Source organism: Budorcas taxicolor, chromosome 5 (genome assembly GCF_023091745.1).
Source record: "Budorcas taxicolor isolate Tak-1 chromosome 5, Takin1.1, whole genome shotgun sequence".
In the NCBI taxonomy this organism is placed as follows: domain Eukaryota; kingdom Metazoa; phylum Chordata; class Mammalia; order Artiodactyla; family Bovidae; genus Budorcas; species Budorcas taxicolor.
The window spans coordinates 35,413,425-35,435,000 of record NC_068914.1 but is presented as its reverse complement, the minus strand read 5'-3'; the positions used below and the strand labels follow the sequence as shown (position 1 = coordinate 35,435,000).

General features: G+C 37.1%; 1 protein-coding gene across 1 annotated transcript in view; it reads left to right on the top strand.

Moving 5' to 3' along the window:
- Positions 1–21,576, top strand: part of RYR2 (ryanodine receptor 2) — a 582,989-nt gene that overhangs the window by 63,915 nt on the left and 497,498 nt on the right. The window contains exon 3 of the mRNA XM_052640524.1: positions 4,282–4,386. Within this exon, the coding sequence (XP_052496484.1) occupies positions 4,282–4,386 (105 nt within the window). The remainder of the gene's footprint in view (positions 1–4,281; positions 4,387–21,576) is intronic.

Sequence of the window (21,576 nt, the reverse complement as noted above, 5' to 3'; positions counted from 1 at the left end):
GTTCTCCTTCATGTTCCCATGTGGTCTGTTTTGAAGCACCTAGAAGGTAAAGCATATGTTGCATAAGGATTTATTTTATGATTTGGGAGCATACTCATTGCAAGGGCAAGTAATGTTCTTTAAAATTGAAGTTGTGAAAATTAATTGTCTCAGTAATTAGACTTGAGTTAAAAAAGAAAAAAAGAAAAAGACTAAGGAAAAGATGGTGACTTGCAAATGCTTGTGAATTGAAGTTCCCAGTACAGATATATTGACTGTTTTACTTTATCTCTTGTGCTGGATGTTAGGATTCATTTTGATTTGGGCCATTTAGTTGATCTTTAATTCATGGATGAGACCATTTATTTTCCTCTGACAATTTCATTTTGGGGAAGTGGTAAAAGGTCTTAATATAAATGCTATAGTATGATTTAAAAAATTCAGGGTTATTTGAAGAAATATGCATGTAAATGAAAGAATATTTTTAGTAGTTTACTTGAAAAAGTATACAAGTTTTGGTAATGATTCCTTTGTATTGTTCAAAATTTTCCTGTAAGGAAAAGGGGTAAACATTTTTTGTTTCTACACTGCTCAGCCTTTCTGTTACAGTTGTGTGTTTTGATGGGGAGTTGTGGGGGAAGGCAGAGAGAGAGAGAGAAAGATGCTCCAAAGCAAGAAAAGGCTAGAGTTTGTGAGAGAGAACTTCCTTTGCTGATTGTCTGTTCATTTATTCCTGTTAACTCTCACTATCTGTTATGAGCATGCCAGTCTAAAAATATGAATTTGGTTGGCAGGATTATTTTATTGCAAATTCATGTGATTTTCAAGTTTCTTTAAAATAAATGTAAGATATTTCAGTGATTCATACTTTAACATTTTGATTAAAGTGAAACAGGAAACAATTTAAATATACCCAAGATGTAAACTTTTCAATATGACCAGAAAGTGCCTTTTCTTGAAAATACTGGAACACTTTAGGTGTTTTGAACAGGTGCACAGTTAATACTTTGTGTTTTCAAACACTATTTCTCTAAAGCAGAATTCACTTAAGAACCAGTTTTAAGAAATGAGTGGTGCTTCATAAATGGGGAGAAATGACAGTATGCAAAACTAATGATGGTTGCTCACTTATTTTGTGTTCTTGTTACGGTGTTGACACTACGATAAGCTCTTTGCTTAGATTATCTCAATTATTTTTTCACAGCATCCATATGAGGATGATAAAATTACTACCCCATTTCTCAGGGAAGGAAAGTAAAAATTATAAAAGTTCAGAGCTCTTAAGTAGTAAGGCCTAGATTTCAACTTTGGTTGTCTGTTTATAGAATCCAGTCTTCTAACTATTATAATATACTGATTCTAAAGCAATTCATGAATATGTGTCTGAAATCAGTTCAGTGGTATGTTGGCAATGGCGCTTAACAGATTTCTGGGAGCTGATTATTACATATTTAGCAAGTTTGTGAGCTGATTAGTAAACTTTGATACTTTGAAATCAGCCATCATTGGAGTATTTACACCGCAGAAATGGGCAAGTCAAGACTTTTTTTTTTTTTTTTTTTGAGACATTAGTTCACCAGCACACCATTCCTTAACATAGTTCTCTATCAGTGCTTTTTGTCAAAATGTAACTTCCAAACTCTGAGAGTTTAAGTGGATATGAATGGAATAAACAATCAGTTTTTTCCAGTAGCATTTGTTTTAGCGTGATAAGTTGTTATTAATATAGTTATAACTGAGAATATTAAATTTAAAAGACCTTATCCTGAATTTCAGGGTGTTTCCTAGCTTCCAGTCTTTCATCTGAGGATTTTTGGAAAGAAAGCCCTTGTCTAGCTAACTGCTGTCAATGGAAATAATCAGTAAACTGTCCATAATAGAAGTAGATAAGAGTTTTAGTTGAGTCACACTGAGGACTATAGCTTAGAAGCCATAGATTCAAGAAGCATCTGAACTGTCTTCTGCTAGACTACAAAGTAGGGGAGGCTTATATAGGCAAAACCCATAAAGTTACATAAGTTGTTTGTCAGTTATAATTGGATTGGCAAAAAGTAAGGATGCCTGTTAAACCAGAATTGGTTAAGGGCTGAAATGGTTGAATAGTTACATGAGGAAACCATAAAGGTGCAGCTGGCAGCTACTAATAGATCTTGTTTGACCATGACTGGTGACATCCTGAATCTGATACAGTTCAGAAAATTCAGGTCCTCAGTAATACAGGAATGTGTCTGAAACCACAGCCACAGTGGCCAACTAGCCCCATTTTGAATGCCTGAACAACAGTTTTATATCTTGTCAGAACAAAAGACAAACACTAAATATGACAGGGGATACAACCCTTCTAGGTTTCTAAAGAGAATGATTAGCTCAAGCGCAACAAATCAGCGTGAACCTTGGTGTCTGGGCCACAAAGCTCATCACAGAAGGAGCGCTAGTGTTAGGAATGTAGGAAGTGGGGACATTTATCTCTGTCTTCAAAATGGACATTTATCCTTATCTAAGCAATCTGGTAAATGCAATTTTTAAAAATGGTTAAAGCAGATGTACAGTGCCTGTTTAGTAGACCATAAGACAAGCCGTTCTGGTTAAAATAAAGTTCAAGCCAAATGTTGTATAAACCAGAATGACTTCCCCGTACCTCAGTGAGGAAAACTTCTTTCAATTACTGTGGAGTATAAAAGCAGTGGCTGCACCCAGATTTGAGAGATTCTTTTGACTGAAATGAAAGGAAGTTGGGCTGGAAGGGAGGTACACAGAAACATGTGATAAAGGGTAGAGGAATTCAGAAAAGTTCATTCAAAAATAAAACATGGGTGCCAAGAAGGCTTGTGGGGTATGAGTAAACCTAGTGGTTATGTTTCTTTTTTCCATAAAATAATTTAAACTCCTAGAACTGTAGTACTTAATCTTTCCTTGAAACCTTGACGCATCATTCTCTGCTGATAAGGATATTTTTATTGGTAGTGATGCAATTTAATAAATACTTCAACAATGTAAATTGTAATTTTGAGACACTGAATCAGGTTATCAATTTATCCTCCTAATATTCTTTTTAGAAAGACATATTCTTGCTTGTGTTTCATGTTCAATGTATTTATAATGTTCTTCTGTTAAGAAAAAGCTAGCTTGAACATCTTAATTGAACCAGCTTCATTGCCGGCTGGATCCTGCTTGTCTGAAACAAAGGCCTGCATGGGTGATAACATATTTGTTCCTGATTGGGATAGTATTGTTTAACTTGGCAGTCACTTCCCACACTGTTTTGTTTGTCTCCTTGGTAGTTACTTTTTGGGAGTTTCAGAATATATGGGGTTATTACTTGATTGAAGTGGAAGTTTATGGAAGGAAATAGAAAAAAAGAATGATTGACCAAATAAAGCAATACATACATACCAAATGAAAGTCAGACTATTGCATACAGTGTTAGAAGCTAGATATGATATCCGACTTGAGTAAAACAGGGTAATTGTTATCTTTGTGGATAAGAAAAAGCCTATGTAAGCAAATATTTTATACCAATTCGTTTTTATATTTGCTCATTGGAAGGACTGATGCTAAAGCTGAAACTCCAGTACTTTGGCCACCTCATGCAAAGAGTTGATCCCTTGGAAAAGACTCTGATGCTGGGAGGGATTGGGGGCAGGAGGAGACGGGGACGACAGAGGATGAGATGGCTGCATGGCATCACTGACTCGATGGACATGAATCTGAGTGAACTCCGGGAGTTGGTGATGGACAGGGAGGCCTGGTGTGCTGCGATTCATGGGGTTGCAAAGAGTCAGACACGACTGAGCGACTGAACTGAACTGAACTTCACTATTAAGTGAAGTGTTTTTCTGTCCTTTTAGTTTTTATCAACAAACTACTTGGTAAATTAGAAATGAATGCTTCAGAGTCAGAGAAGTCTGGCTTTTTGGTCCCAGCTTGAAAAAGCTAGTAATTGTGACTTGGAAAAGTAATGTAACTTCTGTAGTTTCTTATCCACACAGTAACGTAGTGTCATAGATGACCATGAGCATTATTGAGAAAGCTTTGAGTGCAGTGCCTAATCACAGTAGGCACTCCGTAAATGGTAGCTATAGTTATCCACTAGTTAAAACACGGTTTAAGTGTGAGTGGTATAGAGAGTATATTTGCATGATTTGGGAGCTCATGTCAGAGAACTGACAAGTATTCTTTCTTTCTGTGAAAGAAACTGAAGTATCATAAGGTAAGTTTAGGTCTGGATGACTGAAGGTGATGGTGATGGTGATGGTGATGGTGATGGTGACGGTGATGGTGACTTTCCCTCTTTCTGCACAGAATGTCCCTCCAGACCTCTCCATCTGCACCTTCGTGCTGGAGCAGTCCTTGTCTGTCCGGGCCCTGCAGGAGATGCTGGCTAACACTGTGGAAAAGTCTGAAGGGGCAAGTACTTAATTTATGTAGGCTGGCAGTATTTTAAAGAACTAAGTTATTATATAAATGATTTCTTCACAGGTTTTGGAGATGTTCTTTTGACTGAAATAAGTCAATGCTGTTTAGTTCTGATTTTCTTAAGTTTGCCTTTCTGCTTTATCCAGGAGATCTGTTGATGTCTTAAATAACTTAAAAACAAAAACAAAAACAAAAAAAACACAAACCCATCCTCAGGGTAATCTGTGTCCTTGAACCTCATGCTTAGTTCAGTAGTTAAAGCAGAATCTCTTTCTTTGAGCATTTCTGTGCTTTCTTACATTTTCAGAGCTGTTATTGTGACTCTTTCAATTAATTGCTTTGTGCATGGCTGTCATTAATCTTTATTTCATTCTCAAATGCCTCTAACCATGTGACTATGTTCTAAACTTCTTTATGGCAAGTAAAATTTCATGGCACTCATATATTTGCAGTAACGAAATTATGGTGTTATAGCTTTAATCAGTTGTAATTTTGCAAATAGCTAATCATTTTCTTCTGAAAATTGAGATTTTTATTCTGTTGCCAAATGCAGACATTTTTCTTTGAAAGCTTATTTGGTAATTTAAATTATGTTCCATTCTATGTTGAGTGATTCTGGGCTACTACCCATTATTAGCTAATTCATTAAATTTTAGAGTTAAGCAGGAGGGTGTTGGTCAAATTTTTGTTTCCTAGTTATGTGTTTGCTTGTTGCTATAATTACTGCAGTATATATTTTAATAAACTATACTATTTCCAGGAATGGAACTGAACATATTTATTTGCCGTTACTGGTCCATGTGTTGCTGTTTATGTTGTTAATCATTGCTGTGGTTTGGATAAGTAAAGAGATTAAAAAATGATAATAAACCATTTAACAGAAAATGAATGATAAATTCTGATGTGATATATTTTCATTAGCCTTGTAGTTTTTTAAATTTTAGTATCACTCAGGTTAGGACTTTAATTGCCTTGTGCATTAATTTTAAATTAATTTAAAATTTTAATACTATATCACATGTATGTATATATGGAAGAGATACTTTAGTGATTTTTATTTGATATTAGAGTAACAGCTTATTTTTTAAAAGATCCAACTATGTTATGCATATTTAATTTTTCAAGTACATTTTTGGTTACAACAGTTTGAAATTACAGTATTAAACTACATGAAATTTAAAAAGTTGTTTTTCTTTATATTAATGCAGTGCTTTTGGAGTAGGGTTGAATTAAAGCCTTTCTCAATTCAACTAGTTTTCTTTCTGCCTGGATAACCAACCCCTCTTGGATTTTAAACATCACTGAGGCATGCTGCTGCTGCTGCTAAGTCGCTTCAGTCGTGTCCAACTCTGTGCGACCCCATGGATGGCAGCCCACCAGGCTCCCCCGTCCCTGGGATTCTCCAGGCAAGAACACCGGAGTGGGTTGCCATTTCCTTCTCCAATGCATGAAAGTGAAAAGTGAAAGTGAAGCCTCTCAGTCGTGTCTGACTCTCAGCGACCCCATGGACTGCAGCTTACCAGGCTCCTCCGATCATAGAATTTTCCAGGCAAGAGTACTGGAGTGGGTTGCCATTGCCTTCTCCACTCACTGAGGCATATCTGCTTTGAAATTTCAATCTGGCTTTATGAAGGAACATTCTTTTCCTTTTGCACGAGCATCTAGAAAAGTGTGTATTGTCATTTCACTTATCTTTGTAGATACGTGTGTATTGTCATTTCACTTATCTTTGTAGATACCAACTTGTGATTAAGTTACCATAAAATTTTCAGGTTGCTAAGCTGCTTTTTCTAAATTTAAACTCTTGATAAGAGGTTTTATCTCCCCAGAATCTGGGCAATGGATTAGGCAAGCTCTCAAATTACCTGTGTATATAGAAAGTGTTGAAAATCCTGTTTTTGGACTTATTGAAGATAGTTATTAGTTAGAATTTCTGCCCCCCAAATATATTTATTTAGCTTAATTTTGAGTTGTTCTCCTCTAGAAAGCTTCTGTCAGAGATAACATGATAATTTATGTGATATGTGGAACATCATTTATAAAGCCCAGTGTAGCTACCACTAGACATTAATTCTTAAATGATAAGTGAGAAAAAACAGCTTCAGAAAAGGAAAATATTTCATTGAGCCAAATCTCACTTTCAGACTAGGAAGAACCACTGTCCAGTGACTCAGAGGATGTTATATTTGGGGGAAAGAAAATGCTCTCTTAGACTACAGGAGAGTTTTGATTGTACCTGGGAGTGATGTTCGGGCTACCCAGATGGCGCTAGTGGTAAAGAACCTGCCTGCCAACGCAAGAGATGCAAGAGTGATATTAAAAATATTTCATAACTAGTTTGGCACAGGCATCAATTATTCAGAGTGGAACTCAGCCAGAATGCTTGAGTCAAGGTTTCTGGCAAGATTTGGGGGTTAGTCTGAGCAATTTGGGGATATTCTGGAGGAGTCATGGGCTGGACAGAATTAGGGAACAATAGGGACTTGGGGCTGAGGTTATTTACTAGGAGACCTAGTTTGCCACCTAACAACCATCTTCATCATAATAGTGGAAACAGCAAAAGATCATATCTGATTACATGTCATCAGTGGATGCTGCTGGCACTCGTAGGAGTCAAGTCTTTGGACTCCATAGGTATCCATACCCTCTTTACTAGCCCCTCATGTGTCTTCCTTAAACTCATGAGAATCAATAGCAAATACTTTTGGCAAGCAAACTGTCGTCTCTAACAATAAGTTATATGCAGTAGATTTGCTTATAAAGATCCACTTTGTCTTAGATGAAGTATGTCAGCAAGGAGATGCTAATTTCCTTGAAATCATTTCTTTTTTGTGATATGTTTATTTTTTAATTTTTTGAGCATCCACTTTATTTTTTAATTGGAATGTGATTGCTTTCCAGTGTTGTGCAAGTTTTTGCTGTACAACAACGTGAATCAGCTCTAGGTATACATATGTCCCCTCCTTGAGCCTCCCTTGCACTTCTCTGTGCCCACTGCACCCTCATCCTACCCCTCTAGGTCTCATGGAACCCCTTGTGCTATACAGCAGCTATCTGCTTTACACATGGTAGTGTATATATGTCAGTGCTAGAGATCGTTTCTCTCCCTACACGTTGAAGAGTGTGTCAAAAAGAATCTTGTGTATTACCTAATTCCCCCACTCTCTTATGATCAACTTTAAGAAGCCTTGTTTTTTAAAAAATAATTCTAAACTCCCTTATGTAATTCAATACTGTTGATAATATTGGTACTATTTATTATCCAGAAATGCACATAGCAATACAAACACACTTGATGATAATGAAAAAAAATTTCACTTAGATCATGCCTTTTCTTTTTTGTGGTTAAGCACCATTTGCCTTGTATTCTTTAGGTCCCACCAAATAGATGCATGTTTTTTATAAAGTTGCAGGGAATTTAATGGGAAATCCCCAACATCATTTGTGTCAAACAGATCATGAAGATTATTGATAACAAAAACAGATGTGTAAGATGAAACAGGAAAAATATTACTAATTTTATGAAGTTTTGATTCCACAGAATTGATTATTGTGGCTTATTAGTAAAATAACCAGAATACAAAACGAAAGTGAAAGTCACTCAGTCATGTCCGACTCTTTGTGACCCCAGGGATTTTATACAGTCCGTGGAATTCTCCAGGCCAGAATACTAGAGTGGGTAGATGTTCCCTTCTCCAAGTGATCTTCCCAACTCGGGGACTGAACTCAGTTCCTCCCACATTGTAGGCAGATTCATGACTAGCTGAGCCACCAGGGAAGAGGGAGCTAGTAGTATAAGTAGCGTAAGAAGCCTTCTGAAATATTTTATTAAAAGAGGTTTTCTAAAATAGCTACTATTTTAAAAAGTATGATTAAACTGATCCAGATCAGTTTGCTGCTGCTAAGTCACTTAAGTCGTGTCCGACTCTGTGCGACCCCATAGACGGCAGCTCACCAGGCTCCCCCGACCCTGGGATTCTCCAGGCAAGAACATTGGAGTGGGTTGCCATTTTAATTATATGTAATTCCAGATCTCTACAAGAAAATTAGAGATACCAAGGGAACATTTCATGCAAAGATGGGCTCGATAAAGGACAGAAATGGTCTGCACCTAACAGAAGCAGAAGGTATTAAGAAGAGGTGGCAAGAATACATGGAAGAACTGTCCAAAAAAGATCTTCACGACCCAGATAATCATGATGATGTGATCACTAATCTAGAGGCAGACATCTTGGAATGTGAAGTCAAGTGGGCTTTAGAAAGCATCACTATGAACAAAGCTAGTGGAGGTGATGGAATTCCAGTTGAGCTAATTCAAATCCTAAAAGATGATGCTGTGAAAGTGCTGCACTCAATATGCCAGCACATTTGGAAAACTCAGCAGTGGCCACAGGACTGGAAAAGGTCAGTTTTCATTCCAGTTCCAAAGAAAGGCAATGGCAAAGAATGCTCAAACGACCGCACAATTGCACTCATCTCACATGCTAGTAAAGTAATGCTCAAAATTCTCCAAGCCATGCTTCAGCAATACGTGAACCGTGAACTCCCTGATGTTCAAGCTGGTTTTAGAAAAGGCAGAGGAACCAGATATCAAATTGCCAACATCCGCTGGATCATGGATAAAGCCAGAAAAACATCTATTTCTGCTTTATTGACTATGCCAAAGCCTTTGACTGTGTGGATCACAAAAAACTATGGAAAATTCTGAAAGAGATTGGAATACCAGACCAGCTAACCTGCCTCTTGAGAAATCTGTATGCAGGTCAGGAAGCAACAGTTAGAACTGGACATGGAACAACAGACTGGTTCCAGCGAGGAAGAGGAGTACGTCAAGGCTGTATATCGTCACCTTGCTTATTTAACTTCTATGCAGAGTACATCATGAGAAACGCTGGACTGGAAGAAACACCAGCTGGAATCAAGATTGCTGGGAGAAATATCAATAACCTCAGATATGCAGATGACACCACCCTTATGGCAGAAAGTGAAGAGGAGCTAAAAAGCCTCTTGATGAAAGTGAAAGAGGAGAGCGAAAAAGTTGGCTTTAAAGCTCAACGTATAGAAAACGAAGATCATGGCATCTGGTCCAATCACTTTATGGAAATAGGTGAGGAAACAGTGTCAGACTTTATTTTTGGGGGCTCCAAAATCCCTGCAGATGGTGACTGCAGCCTTGAAATTAAAAGACACTTACTCCTTGGAAGAAAAGTTATGACCAACCTAGATAGTATATTCAAAAGCAGAGACATTACTTTGCCGACTAAGGTCCGTCTAGTCAAGGCTATGATTTTTCCATTGGAAAAGTATGGATGTGAGAGTTGGACTGTGAAGAAGGCTGAGCGCCAAAGAATTGATGCTTTGAAGTGTGGTGTTGGAGAAGACTCTTGAGAGTCCCTTGGACTGCAAGGAGATCCAACCAGTCCATTCTGAAGATCAACCCTGGGATTTCTTTGGAAGGAATGATGCTAAAGCTGAAGCTCCAGTACTTTGGCCACCTCATGCGAAGAGTTGACTCATTGGAAAAGCCTCTGATGCTGGGAGGGATTGGGGGCAGGAGGAGAAAGGGACGACTGAGGATGAGGTGGCTGGATGGCATCACGGACTCGATGGACGTGAGTCTGAGTGAACTCTGGGAGATGGTGATGGACAGGGAGGCCTGGCGTGCTGCGATTCATGGGGTCGTGGAGAGTCGCACACAATTGAGCGACTGAACTAACTAACTAACTATGTAATTCCATTGAACATAATTCATCTTTTTTTCTTATTTAAAGCATACCAGTAGTAAACAGGCCAAGAGCTTTTTAGCTTTATCTGAATAGCTGCTCATATGGCCTTTAAAATCCTGAGAGTGGAGACGATACAAATAAAACAAGGAGAAAATGACTGCAGGATCAATGCCCATCCCTTTGGCCAAATTTTCTTGTATCCTTTGTAATGCACTTCCTTGCTTCTGTTAATTTTTTGTTCCCTGTCCCCCAGGTTTTAGGTGGCTCTGGATCACTAGTCTGCTTCTGTATCCACTTCTGTCCATAGCCTGTCATTCTTCAGATTTATTTTGCATATTATTGATATAGCGTAGGCTAAAAGCTAGATTTTCTAGAATTTGAGAACTGGTTAAGAATACCAGTTGTGCCACATATTCACTCTGTGGCTTTAAGGAAAATCAGTCTTTATCATTAGGTTTGTGCGTGCTGAGTCACTTCAGTTGTGTCCGACTCTGTGTGAACCCGTGGACTGTAGCCCGCCAGGCTCCTCTGTCCATGGGATTCTCCAGGCAAGAATACTGGAGTGGGGTGCCATGCCCTTCTCCAGGGGATCTTCCCCACCCAGGGATGGAACCTGCATCTCTTGCATCTCCTGCATTGGCAGGCAGGCTCTTTACCCCTAGTGCCACCTGGGAAGCCCCAGTCATCAAGTTTAGTGAAAAATAGTATTTGAAAAAAAGAATTATCAATAAATTTCACAGATTGCAAAACCAAAGCCCTTTCTATTATGCCATGTCATTTCTCACTTTATATCTGTGCTTCTGTGAAATGGAGTCCTAAATTAAATTAGACATTAGAAAATAAAATTGAATGGAGAAAATGTTCATTGAAAATGCTTCTGAATTAATTCAGGTATAATGAAACAAATGGCTGAAAGCATAGGACCATCTAAATTATTAAATCTTATTAACTAGATCACACACACAAATAAGCAAAGAATATCACTGACTATATTTTAACCTATCTGTGCCATCATCAAACTGGCAGGATCACATGGCAGAACTGGCTGGCTGGGATACTGGAGGGAGTGGGGAGGGGTTCCTTAAATAGCCACGGTTGCAGGGAAGCAAATTGCCAAGGCCTGGACAAGGTAGTCAGGTATTAGTAGCAGTTCAGTCAAAGGCATATACAGGTATGAGAAAAGGAATAAGTAAAACAATAAAAAGAGCCACTGTTAAATGGATGGTAAATATTCGTTATATACTATCATTTGCTGCTGCTACTGCTGCTAAGTCGCTTCAGTCGTGTCCGACTCTGTGCGACCCCATAGACGGCAGCCCACCAGGCTCCCCCATCCCTGGGATTCTCCAGGCAAGAATACTGGAGTGGGTTGCAATCGCTAAATCTGATCACTTTTTATGATTTTGAAATAATAATATGTGTCAGTGATAATATTTGCTTATTTTTGTGTGTGTTCTAGTTAATAAACTTTAATAATTTAGATGATCCTATGCTTTTGGCCATTTGTTTCATTATACCTTAATTCAGAAGCATTTTCAATGAACTCTTTCTTCATTCAAGTTTATTTTTGTAATATTTAGTTGAACTTAAGATTCTGTTTCATAGAAGCACAGATATGAATTGAGAAGTGAAACAGTATAGTGAAAAGGGCTTTTGTTTTGCAATCTGTGAAATTTATTGATTTTTTTTCAAATACTATTTTTAATAGTTTCACTTGTTGACAATGCATTGCCTTTGTTTTAACATCATGAATATATTAAGTGACTTCCTTATATTAGTGTTTAGGAGGGTATATACAAAAATAACACTGACTGTCCTTTCTATCTTTTGGTTTAGCTGTTTCTAGGAGAATTGTCAGAGAAGGCACTAGCAACCCACTCCAGTACTCTTGCCTGAAGTATCCCAGGGATGGGGGGCTGCTATCTATGGGGTTGCACAGAGTCAGACATGACCGAAGCGGCAGCAGCAGGGTAATTGTAGGGTCCTTTCCCTTTTGACTTTTGCTTGTAGCTGCTTGACTATTGGTGCCTTATTGTTAGACTATTGGTAGCTTGAACCAAGAAACAAAAACTAAAATTAAACCAGTATTTGTCCCTTATATCCTGCTTTTTGGTGAGGAAGGAGATTAAAATTTTTACTTTCAGTGGTTCTGATTAATATCATTCATTCATGTCATATTTTCCTCATTACTATAGGTAATTGGTAGGGTTTTTTTAGGTAGTTTCTTATAATTTAAATTATAAATGATACTTTAAATTTCTATAAAATTACAGTGTAATTATAAATATTGCTTAGTATGAATAAGTCAGTTCTAATCATTCATATATTTAATGCAAATTTTGAATATTTAGAAGATATGCTTTATAAACCTCTGTGGATAGAAAGATGAAAAATAAGTGAGTTTTGCCATCAATGGATTCAGAGTCTAATGCAAGAATGGAAGGATAATTATAGTACCATATGATGTGTGTTATCATAGAAGAGTAGATATAATTTTGTGTTAGCAGAAGGAAGGGCTTGACTTTGTGGAACTTGGCATTCTTTTGACTTTTCTTTGGACTTTCTATTACTGCATCATTTCTAAGACAAATGGAAATGATATTAAAGCTATTAATATAAAAGTCACTTAAATTTTTTCTCCAGGGAACCGTTTAATCTCATTATGCTGTTCTTTAGAATTCTATTAGAAACTGGTACTTGACAAGAGGACTATACACAACATGTTCAGGGATATTCTTAATATGATTTTTATGTTTCAATTTACGGAAATAGTTTATTATTTTATATGAAATCCTGAGTGTTTCATATTTCTAAATTATATAATCTTGTAATTAAAGTTACAAAATGCCACAGTTATTAATAGACTTAGTTATCAATAGAGAGATATATCAGACTCTGACACTTTCAGTTTTTATGAAAAATAAAGTTATAGAATAGGGAGTATTATTAACACAAATGTGCCACTCTTTTAATGAAACTCTCTGCTTTTTTTAGAAGCATATATTCTGAAAGTATTCAAAATGCATCATGAAGTAGCCATTTAAATTAACTGGTAAATGAGGTGTCGTTTTTTTAAATAGTCGATGGGGTTGCTAAGAGTCAGACAGGACTGAGCGACTTCATTTTCACTTTTCACTTTTCACTTTCATACATTGGAGAAGGAAATGGCAACCCACTCCAGTGTTCTTGCCTGGAGAATCCCAGGGACGGCGGAGCCTGGTGGGCTGCCGTCTATGGGGTCGCACAGAGTCCGACATGACTGAAGTGACTTAGCAGCAGCAGTATAAACATTAAAGCACCATAAATCAGTTTTTAAAAAATACATTTATCAAAAAATGAAGTACTAATTTCAGGCAAGTAATTGCATTTAAGATCATTTTATATAAATGCAGGAGCAGAAGTTGAAGTTCAAGATGCGTGCTATATTCTGTAGTTATTAGGCATATAGATTATAGAGAAACTCCATGAGTTAAATTTCTGGTAGTCTTTGGAAAACTGCTTAAACTTTCTGTTCCTCTGTTTTCTCGTCTGTAAAGTAGGGGCAAATAATAGTGTCCTCTCATTGTATTGTTGTGAGGATCTAATACATCATGAAGTGTATAGAGCATTCATAGCACATAGGAAGCACACTACAGCTGTGTGGTTGCATGCATGAAAAGCCGCTTCCGTTATGTCCGACTCTCGGTGAGCTCATGGACTGTAGCCTGCCAGGCTCCTTTGTCCATAGCATTCTCCAGGCAAGAATACTGAAGTAAGTTGCCATGCCCTCCTCCAGGGGAACTTCAAGAACCAGGTATTGAACCCGCCTCTCTTACATCTCCTGCATGGGGAGGCTATTTCTTTACCAGTAGCGCCACCTGGGAAGCCTATATCTCATTATAGCCCATATCTTATTGTTACTGTATTTGCTTTGGGAATGCAAATGTCTTCTCCAGACCAAATAAATATTTGGTCCAAATAATAAAAGCAAAGCAAACAGCAATTACCTGAGGGCTCCAGAGAGTTTAACAAAAGCAGGAAGATTCTGGAGAGAAGCCAGCCTTAGAAAATAGAATTGGGGCAGATTGGTTTTATATTTTTAAGGTTTTTAGCCTGAAGATTGTGGTCGCTAAAACTTTGAAAGAACAAGCACAGTCTCTCCAAAGACAAAATTCAGGGCCTTTTGAAAGTCAAGGAGTAGTTCTAGAAAAGAGAAATCCAGAGAGAGGGAGACCCAAATTTTGTGCATAAACTCTGCCCAGGTTTCTGGCTGATGCTTAACCATCTGTATGGGGGACAGACGTCAATTCAGTTACCACTGCTAACATTATTACTGCTCTGAGATCTGCACTGCCACCAAGCACTTTGCAGTTTGCAGTTTGAGTCCTACCAAGTGGATTGCTCGTTAAAACAAATACATCAGTGTTCTTCAGCGGTGTATAGTAGAACCGCAACAATATAAAAGGACAGGACACAATTAACAGTTGCTTAGGAAATGATCAAATGTGACCCAATCTCAAGGTAAATGACTACCAAGAACAACAGAGGGACAGACTTAGCAGATGAAGATTTAAAGCAGCTATTATGGCTATATTCAGTGAAATCAAGGAAAATATGTTTACTGTCAACAAAAGAATTAAAAAATCAACATATAAAAATGATTCAAGTAACAAAATGGAGTTTCTATAAAATGGAAAACTATGTTATGTGCAAAGTTTACTTAGTAAGTGAACTAGGATACAAGTTAGTCTCACTGGGAGTCTGAAGTCTATGCTTTTTAGCTATTTACTATGGAGTATTCATGTCATAAGAGGGGAGCAGTGGGAGAGCCTAAGGGGATATCAATACTAAATGTGGGAACAAGAGGAGGAGCACCCCATGGAAGGGTCTGGCAAGAAAGAGCCGGGATGATAATGGGAAAGCCAAGAGAAAATAGCTACAGAAGCCACATATATATTCGTTTCCCTGCTTGTTGTTAACAGATTATGCTCCAAGCCTGATGGATTAAAACACCATGAACTAATTATCTTCAGGTTCTTCAGATAAGAATTCTGAAAATTAGTCTCACTGGGCTAAATCAAGGTGTCAGCAGGACTCCATTAATTATGATAGCTCTAAGGAGGACTCTATTACACTTCATTGCCTTTTCTAGCTTCTATTCTTGGGTGGTGGCCCCTCTTTCATCTTCAAAGCCAGCAACGTTACATATTCATAGCTTCTGTGTATTAGGATGCAGATGGCCTTGGGGTGCCACTATTTGCCCTTCTACATCATGGAAATAGAGTTTGAGTAAGATGTTGTTGATAAGATGAGATAAAATCAGAGATATCTAGTTAAATAAGGGCTGAAAAGTGTGATTTCATAGGAGCCTGGCTTTCCTGCAAACCAATCAATATTAATGTCAGTCTATCCTATGTGTGTGTATATATACATGCACACACACACACACACACATGAATTAATAGGTTCACACACATTTTAAATTAAAAAGACTTTATTCTCTAAAGAGTTTTTAGTATTTATTTGTCATTCCAAAATTGGTGCTCAATATTTCTTTTGTATTTAAGTAGATTTTGGTACATGTTCAGTATATCTAAAAGACTTATTTGTTCATGCTCTTGGGCATTTCGGCCAAGGATCAAAAATTAATAATACAATATTGTAAAGTAATTAACTTCCAATTAAAATAAATAAATTTACATTTAAAAAATAATTAATGTTGTATCTACCCAGGTTGAGTTTTGTTTTCATATTGATTATTTTTCAGTTTGCTTTCTCACTTATTAAAGTGAATTGGAGTAGTGTGAAGGAAAAAGGAAGCGTTGGCACATCTTGCTTGTGGTTCATGTAAGATAGATGGTGTTCTGAACATCATTAAAAATAAGTTACTCAGATGATTGGGCTAATGATTCACTGGATAGAAGAATGAAGTTTACTTAAACACTTGCTATTGTTCATCATTTCAAATATGTTACTGCTCTACATATTCTAAGTTTCCTTAAAACACTGACTCAAACAATTAGGATATGAAACTGTGACTATACTTTTAAATATTCTCAGGGCAGTAGAAATCTGCCTCTGAAGAGACAAAAGACTGAACAGGGCTCCTTTTTCATAAAGAAAAATAATAACCACACTCACAATTTTTATTTTTGTGTCAGGAAGATGCCTTCTGAACTATGGTAAGGAATCAATAAATTTTATATATTGGTATTGCTGAAAGTCATTAGTGACACGTAAAGCACAAGCAGCAAAATAAAAAATAAACAAGTGGGACTCCAACAAACTAAAAAGCTTCTGCACTGCAAAAGAAACAGTTAACAAAATGAAAAGGCAGCCTATGGGATGGGAAACCATATTATGCAAACCATAGTATGTGATAAGGGGTTAATGTCCAAAATATATAACAAGCTCATGCAATTCCAAAATAACAAATAGCAATAGCAAAACCCCAAGTAATCCAATCGAAATAGACAAAAGAACTGAATAGACATTTTCCCAAAGATGTGTGAAGGGCAAACAGGTACATGAAAAGATGCTCATCATCACTAGTCATTGGTGAAATGCAAGTCAAACCCACACTGAGATATCATCTCATACCTTTTAAAATGGTCATCATCAAAAAGACAAAAGGTAACAAATGCTGATGAGGTTGCAGAGCAAAGGGAATCCTGTCCTCTCAGTGGGATTGTAAACTAGTAGAGCCACTGTGGGAAACAGTATAGAGGATCCTCAGAAAGGAAAAATAGAATACTGCATGATCCACTGGATATGATCCAGAGCCACCGCATGATCCACTGGATATGATCCAGAGCCACCGCATGATCCACTGGATATGACCCAGAGCCACCGCATGATCCACTGGATATGATCCAGAGCTACCGCATGATCCACTGGATATGACCCAGAGCTACCGCATGATCCACTGGATATGACCCAGAGCCACCGCATGATCCACTGGATATGACCCAGAGCCACCGCATGATCCACTGGATATGACCCAGAGCTACCGCATGATCCAGCAATTTGGGGAATATATCCAAAGGAAATGAAAACATTAATGAGAAAAGATATCTGCAGCCCCATTTTCAGAGCAGCATTATGATAACCACAACAATGGAAACAACCATTGATGGATGAATGGATAGAGAAATTGTGTTACCTGTGTACAGTGGAATACTGTTCAGCTATAAAAATGAGATTCTGCCATTTGAGACAACATGGATGGACCTTCAGGGTATTAGCTAAGTCCAACAGAGAAAGACAAATACTGTATGATCTCATTTATTTGTGGAATCTGAAACAACAACAACAAAAAGAAACTCAGGAAAAGAGATCAGCTTTGCGGTTATCAGAGGTGGAGAAGAGGGAAATTGGAGGAGGGGTCAAAATTACAAGCCTTCAGTTCTAAGTAAGTACTGGGGATGTAATGTACATCATGGTGACTGTAGTTAACACTGCTATATGATATATAGGAAAAATGTTAAGAGATTAAATTGTAAGAGTTTTCATTTCAAGGAAAAATGTTTTTTTTTTCCTTTTTTTTGCATTCTCTTTTCATTTTATCTACCTAAGATGACGGATGCTATCTAAAATTATTGGGTCATCATTGTACAATATTTGTAAGTCAAATCATTATGCTCTGCACCTTAAACTTATACCATGAGATTTATCAATTATAGCTCAATAAAACTAGGAAAAAGTGATGCCTTCCATGCATGCAATATAAAAGTACACTTAAATTTCAGCTTAAGTTTAAATTCCAGAGCCGTTTCCATCTTCTGGTTTCATAACAGTAATATAGAAGAGTGTAAACTGAAGATAGTTTCTTCATAGTCCATTTTTCCCCTGAAGATAATCACAGCTAATATTGGTTTATATCTGTCTAGAACATTATGTATAAAAAATTTTTCCATGGACTGTTGTATCACCTTTTATAATTTAATCATATATGGTTAAAAATATCAGAGAAATGCTAATCAGAACTACAGTGAATTTCTCCTAAAACCAGTTAAAATGGTCATCATCAAAAAAATCTACAAACAATAGATGTTAGAAATAGTATGGAGAAAAGGGAACCCTCTTACACTGTTGGTGGGAATGTAGATTGGTATAGCCAATATGGAGAACAGTATGGAGGTTCCTTAAAAAATGAGAAATAGAGCTACTGTGTATCCCATGCCTGGGCATATATCAGGAGAAAAAAAAATCAAAAAGATACATGCACCCCAGGGTTTACTGCAGCACTATTTACAGTAGCCAAAATATGGAAGCAACCTAAATGTCCATCAACAGAAGATTGGAGAAACAAGATGTTGTATATAAATATACAGTGGAATATTACTCAGCCATAAAACGGAATGTAATTATTCCATTTGCAGAGATGTGGATGGACCTAGAGACTGTCATACAGAGTGATGACAGGAGAAATATCATATTGATACATTTATGTGGAATCTAGAAAAATGGTATAGGTGAAAGTTGTTTGCAAAGCAGAAATAGAGACACAGACATAGAGAACACATGTATGGATGCCAAGGGTGGAAGGACGGGTGGAATGTGGAACTTGGCATTTGGAGATTGGAATTGACATATGTACACTAATATGTATAAAATAGACAGCTAGTGAGAACCTACTGTATGGCTCAGTGGACCTCAGCACTTTGTGGTGACCTGACTGGGAAGGAAACCCAAAAAAGAGGAAATACATGTATAAGTATAGCTGATTCACTTTGCTGTGCAGCAAAAACTAACAGAACATTGTAAAGCTATTATATTCCATTTAAAAATATTAAGACACTAAAAAAGCAAGAGAATCCAGGCTTAATTGATTAGGGCTCTGGCACAGATTTTCTTGAGTTCTGTTGGCTCTGTTCTTTGGTCCTTAGATGAGTTTCTCTAGTTACAGCAGGGCTACAGCAATTTCAGGGATGATACCCAAATTCAGCATCATCCATAGGCACACAAAGCAATTGACTTTCTTTGCTTTTGTTTATGAGACTAATGAGGTTTTTCCAGAAGTGACTTGGTGGACTTCCCCTTATATCCATTGTCACATAGTCGTTGCCCAGATTACTAACTAGCAAGAGGAAATGTGGCCAACACAACGGGCTTAGAGGGGTAAGAGGGAGAGAGGATACCTTTACAAAATCAGGGATTTTTTTGCAAGAAAGAGGGGGTTATATATGTAAATGAATGTTGAGCAGACGTGGCGTTATCCTTAAGCCTTATTTCGAACGTTATTTATATTTGAGATCCTCCAGGTTCTTGAGCCAAACTAGGTGTAGCAAGTTGTCAGTAAATCCTTATCCAGAAAGAAAAGTCAAAATCTGTGCTCAGTTGTTTCTCTATCTGGGGAATGTTAAACCCTTGCTTACTTCTTCACCCAACTGATTCATGTAGTATTTGTTCCACAAAAGTACGTTGAGATGCTGTTGTGAATTCCAAGCTGGTAACGCAGGAATAAATAAGAATGCACCTTGTTCATGAGGAATTTAGTGATCTAATAGTGAAACGTAAAAGTAAATAATGATTGAACATGGGTGAAATATGCTTTGATAGTGAAGTCCAATGAGAGTCCAGAGGAGGGAAGTCTTAATTACTTACCCAGCACTACCTTCCCTGTATAAAGACACACATCCCTTCATAAATGGCTGAGGTCTTCTACAGGTTAAAAACAGTGAAAAACTTAACAGATTAGTCTGTTTATATTATAGACAAAATGATGTTACTAGCTATTTATATTGAAACTGAAATTCCCAATTAACTACTAATAACATTTTACTTTAAGAAGCTGGGTACTATATAGCTTGCTGTTCAGGAGCATCCCTGGTAAAATACTGCTTTGGGAATGGCTCTGTGATGCTAATAAATGAACCAACATGTTACTGACTAATGTGTTCGTTAGGCAGCATCTTGTCTGAAGCCTCTGTATATAACAATGTACCTGTTTTTCATCTGTGAAATTAGTGCAGTGATTTAGAAGGTGAACATGATTATAACTTCTTAAACGGCTTATAGCTAAAATATTCACTGAGCAGCAACTATTTGTCTACCACTTAGAAGAATGTGGACATTTGTCTATGTTTGAAATATATACCCTCTATTTGTAGACACTTTGTTTTATTGTCTTTTTGTCTCTAAAAAGACGACTTTCTACTCAAGCAAAGTATACTACATATTTCTATGTGTTTGAATGATGTGGTTTCCAGAGATACCAGCACCAAACTCAATAAGGAGGTCAGTTTCGTCAGCATGTAATTGAATCACCATGCCAGGTTTATGCACTGTTTTAGATTATGACTGTTGAATGTATTGATTATTTTATTCTGTTAGTGTCATTCAATTTGAACATCTTCCTCAGATTTTTTGTATTTAAACTAAAAAATTTTTCATGTGTAAATATTTGATAGCAAGTGAATCAAGCAAGTATTTGTGATAGATGATTCTGAATTTACCAGTAATTTAAAGAGATTCATGACCTGTTGAACTAAATGACTTCTAATTTTTATTCTCTTAAACTTTATTTTCTTAAAAAATTGCAGTCTAATTTGACAGAATATATCCTTTTAAACTATTTTTTTTTATCAAATACTACTTCTCCTTACTTCCCCCGTACCCTCACTAGCACCATTTCTTACCTCACTTGAGTTTTCTCCAAAGCATTTCTTTTCCTTCTGTCATATGAATATTGTGCATTTGTGGTTTTATTTTTTTGTATTTATTAATTTTCATTGGAGTATAGCTACTTTACAATGTTGTGTTAGTCTCTACAGTGCAGCTAAGTGAATACAGCTGTATGTCTATAGATTAGTTGTGACACGTGTTAACCTGACCTGGGCAGGCAAACAGGGATGCATGCTGTTTGCTTGCGTATATACATGTATATAGCTGTATTCACTTAGCTGTGTGTGTATATATACACACACCCTCTCTTTCGGTGATTATTTGGGTCATCGCAAAGCACTGAGTAGAGTTCCCGGTCCTCTGCAGTAGGCTTTCCCCAGTTCTCTATTAATAGTTTCTATATATAGTTTCTGTAGTGTGTACATGTCAATCCCATCTCCCAGTTCATCCCACCTCCATTCACCCTTGGTATTCATACATTTGTCTCTGTTTCTTTTGTGATAAGATCCTTCACACCATTTTTTTTTAGATTCCATATTTATGTGTTAATATACAGTGTTTGTTTTTCTCTTTGGGACTTTCTTCACTCTGTACAATAGTCTCTAGGTCCATCCATGTCTCTCCAGATGACTGGATTTTGTTCCGTTTCATGGTTGATAATATTCCATACGTACCACATCTTCTTCAGTCATTCATTTGTCGATGGACATAGAAGTTGTTCCCATGTCCCGCCTATTGTATATGGTGCTGCAGTGAACACTGGGGTGTGTATGTCTTTTTGATTTATGATTTTCTCTGGGTTATTTTTATTTTTAAATAAACTATCTCTGTTAGAGTGTAAATCCCATGA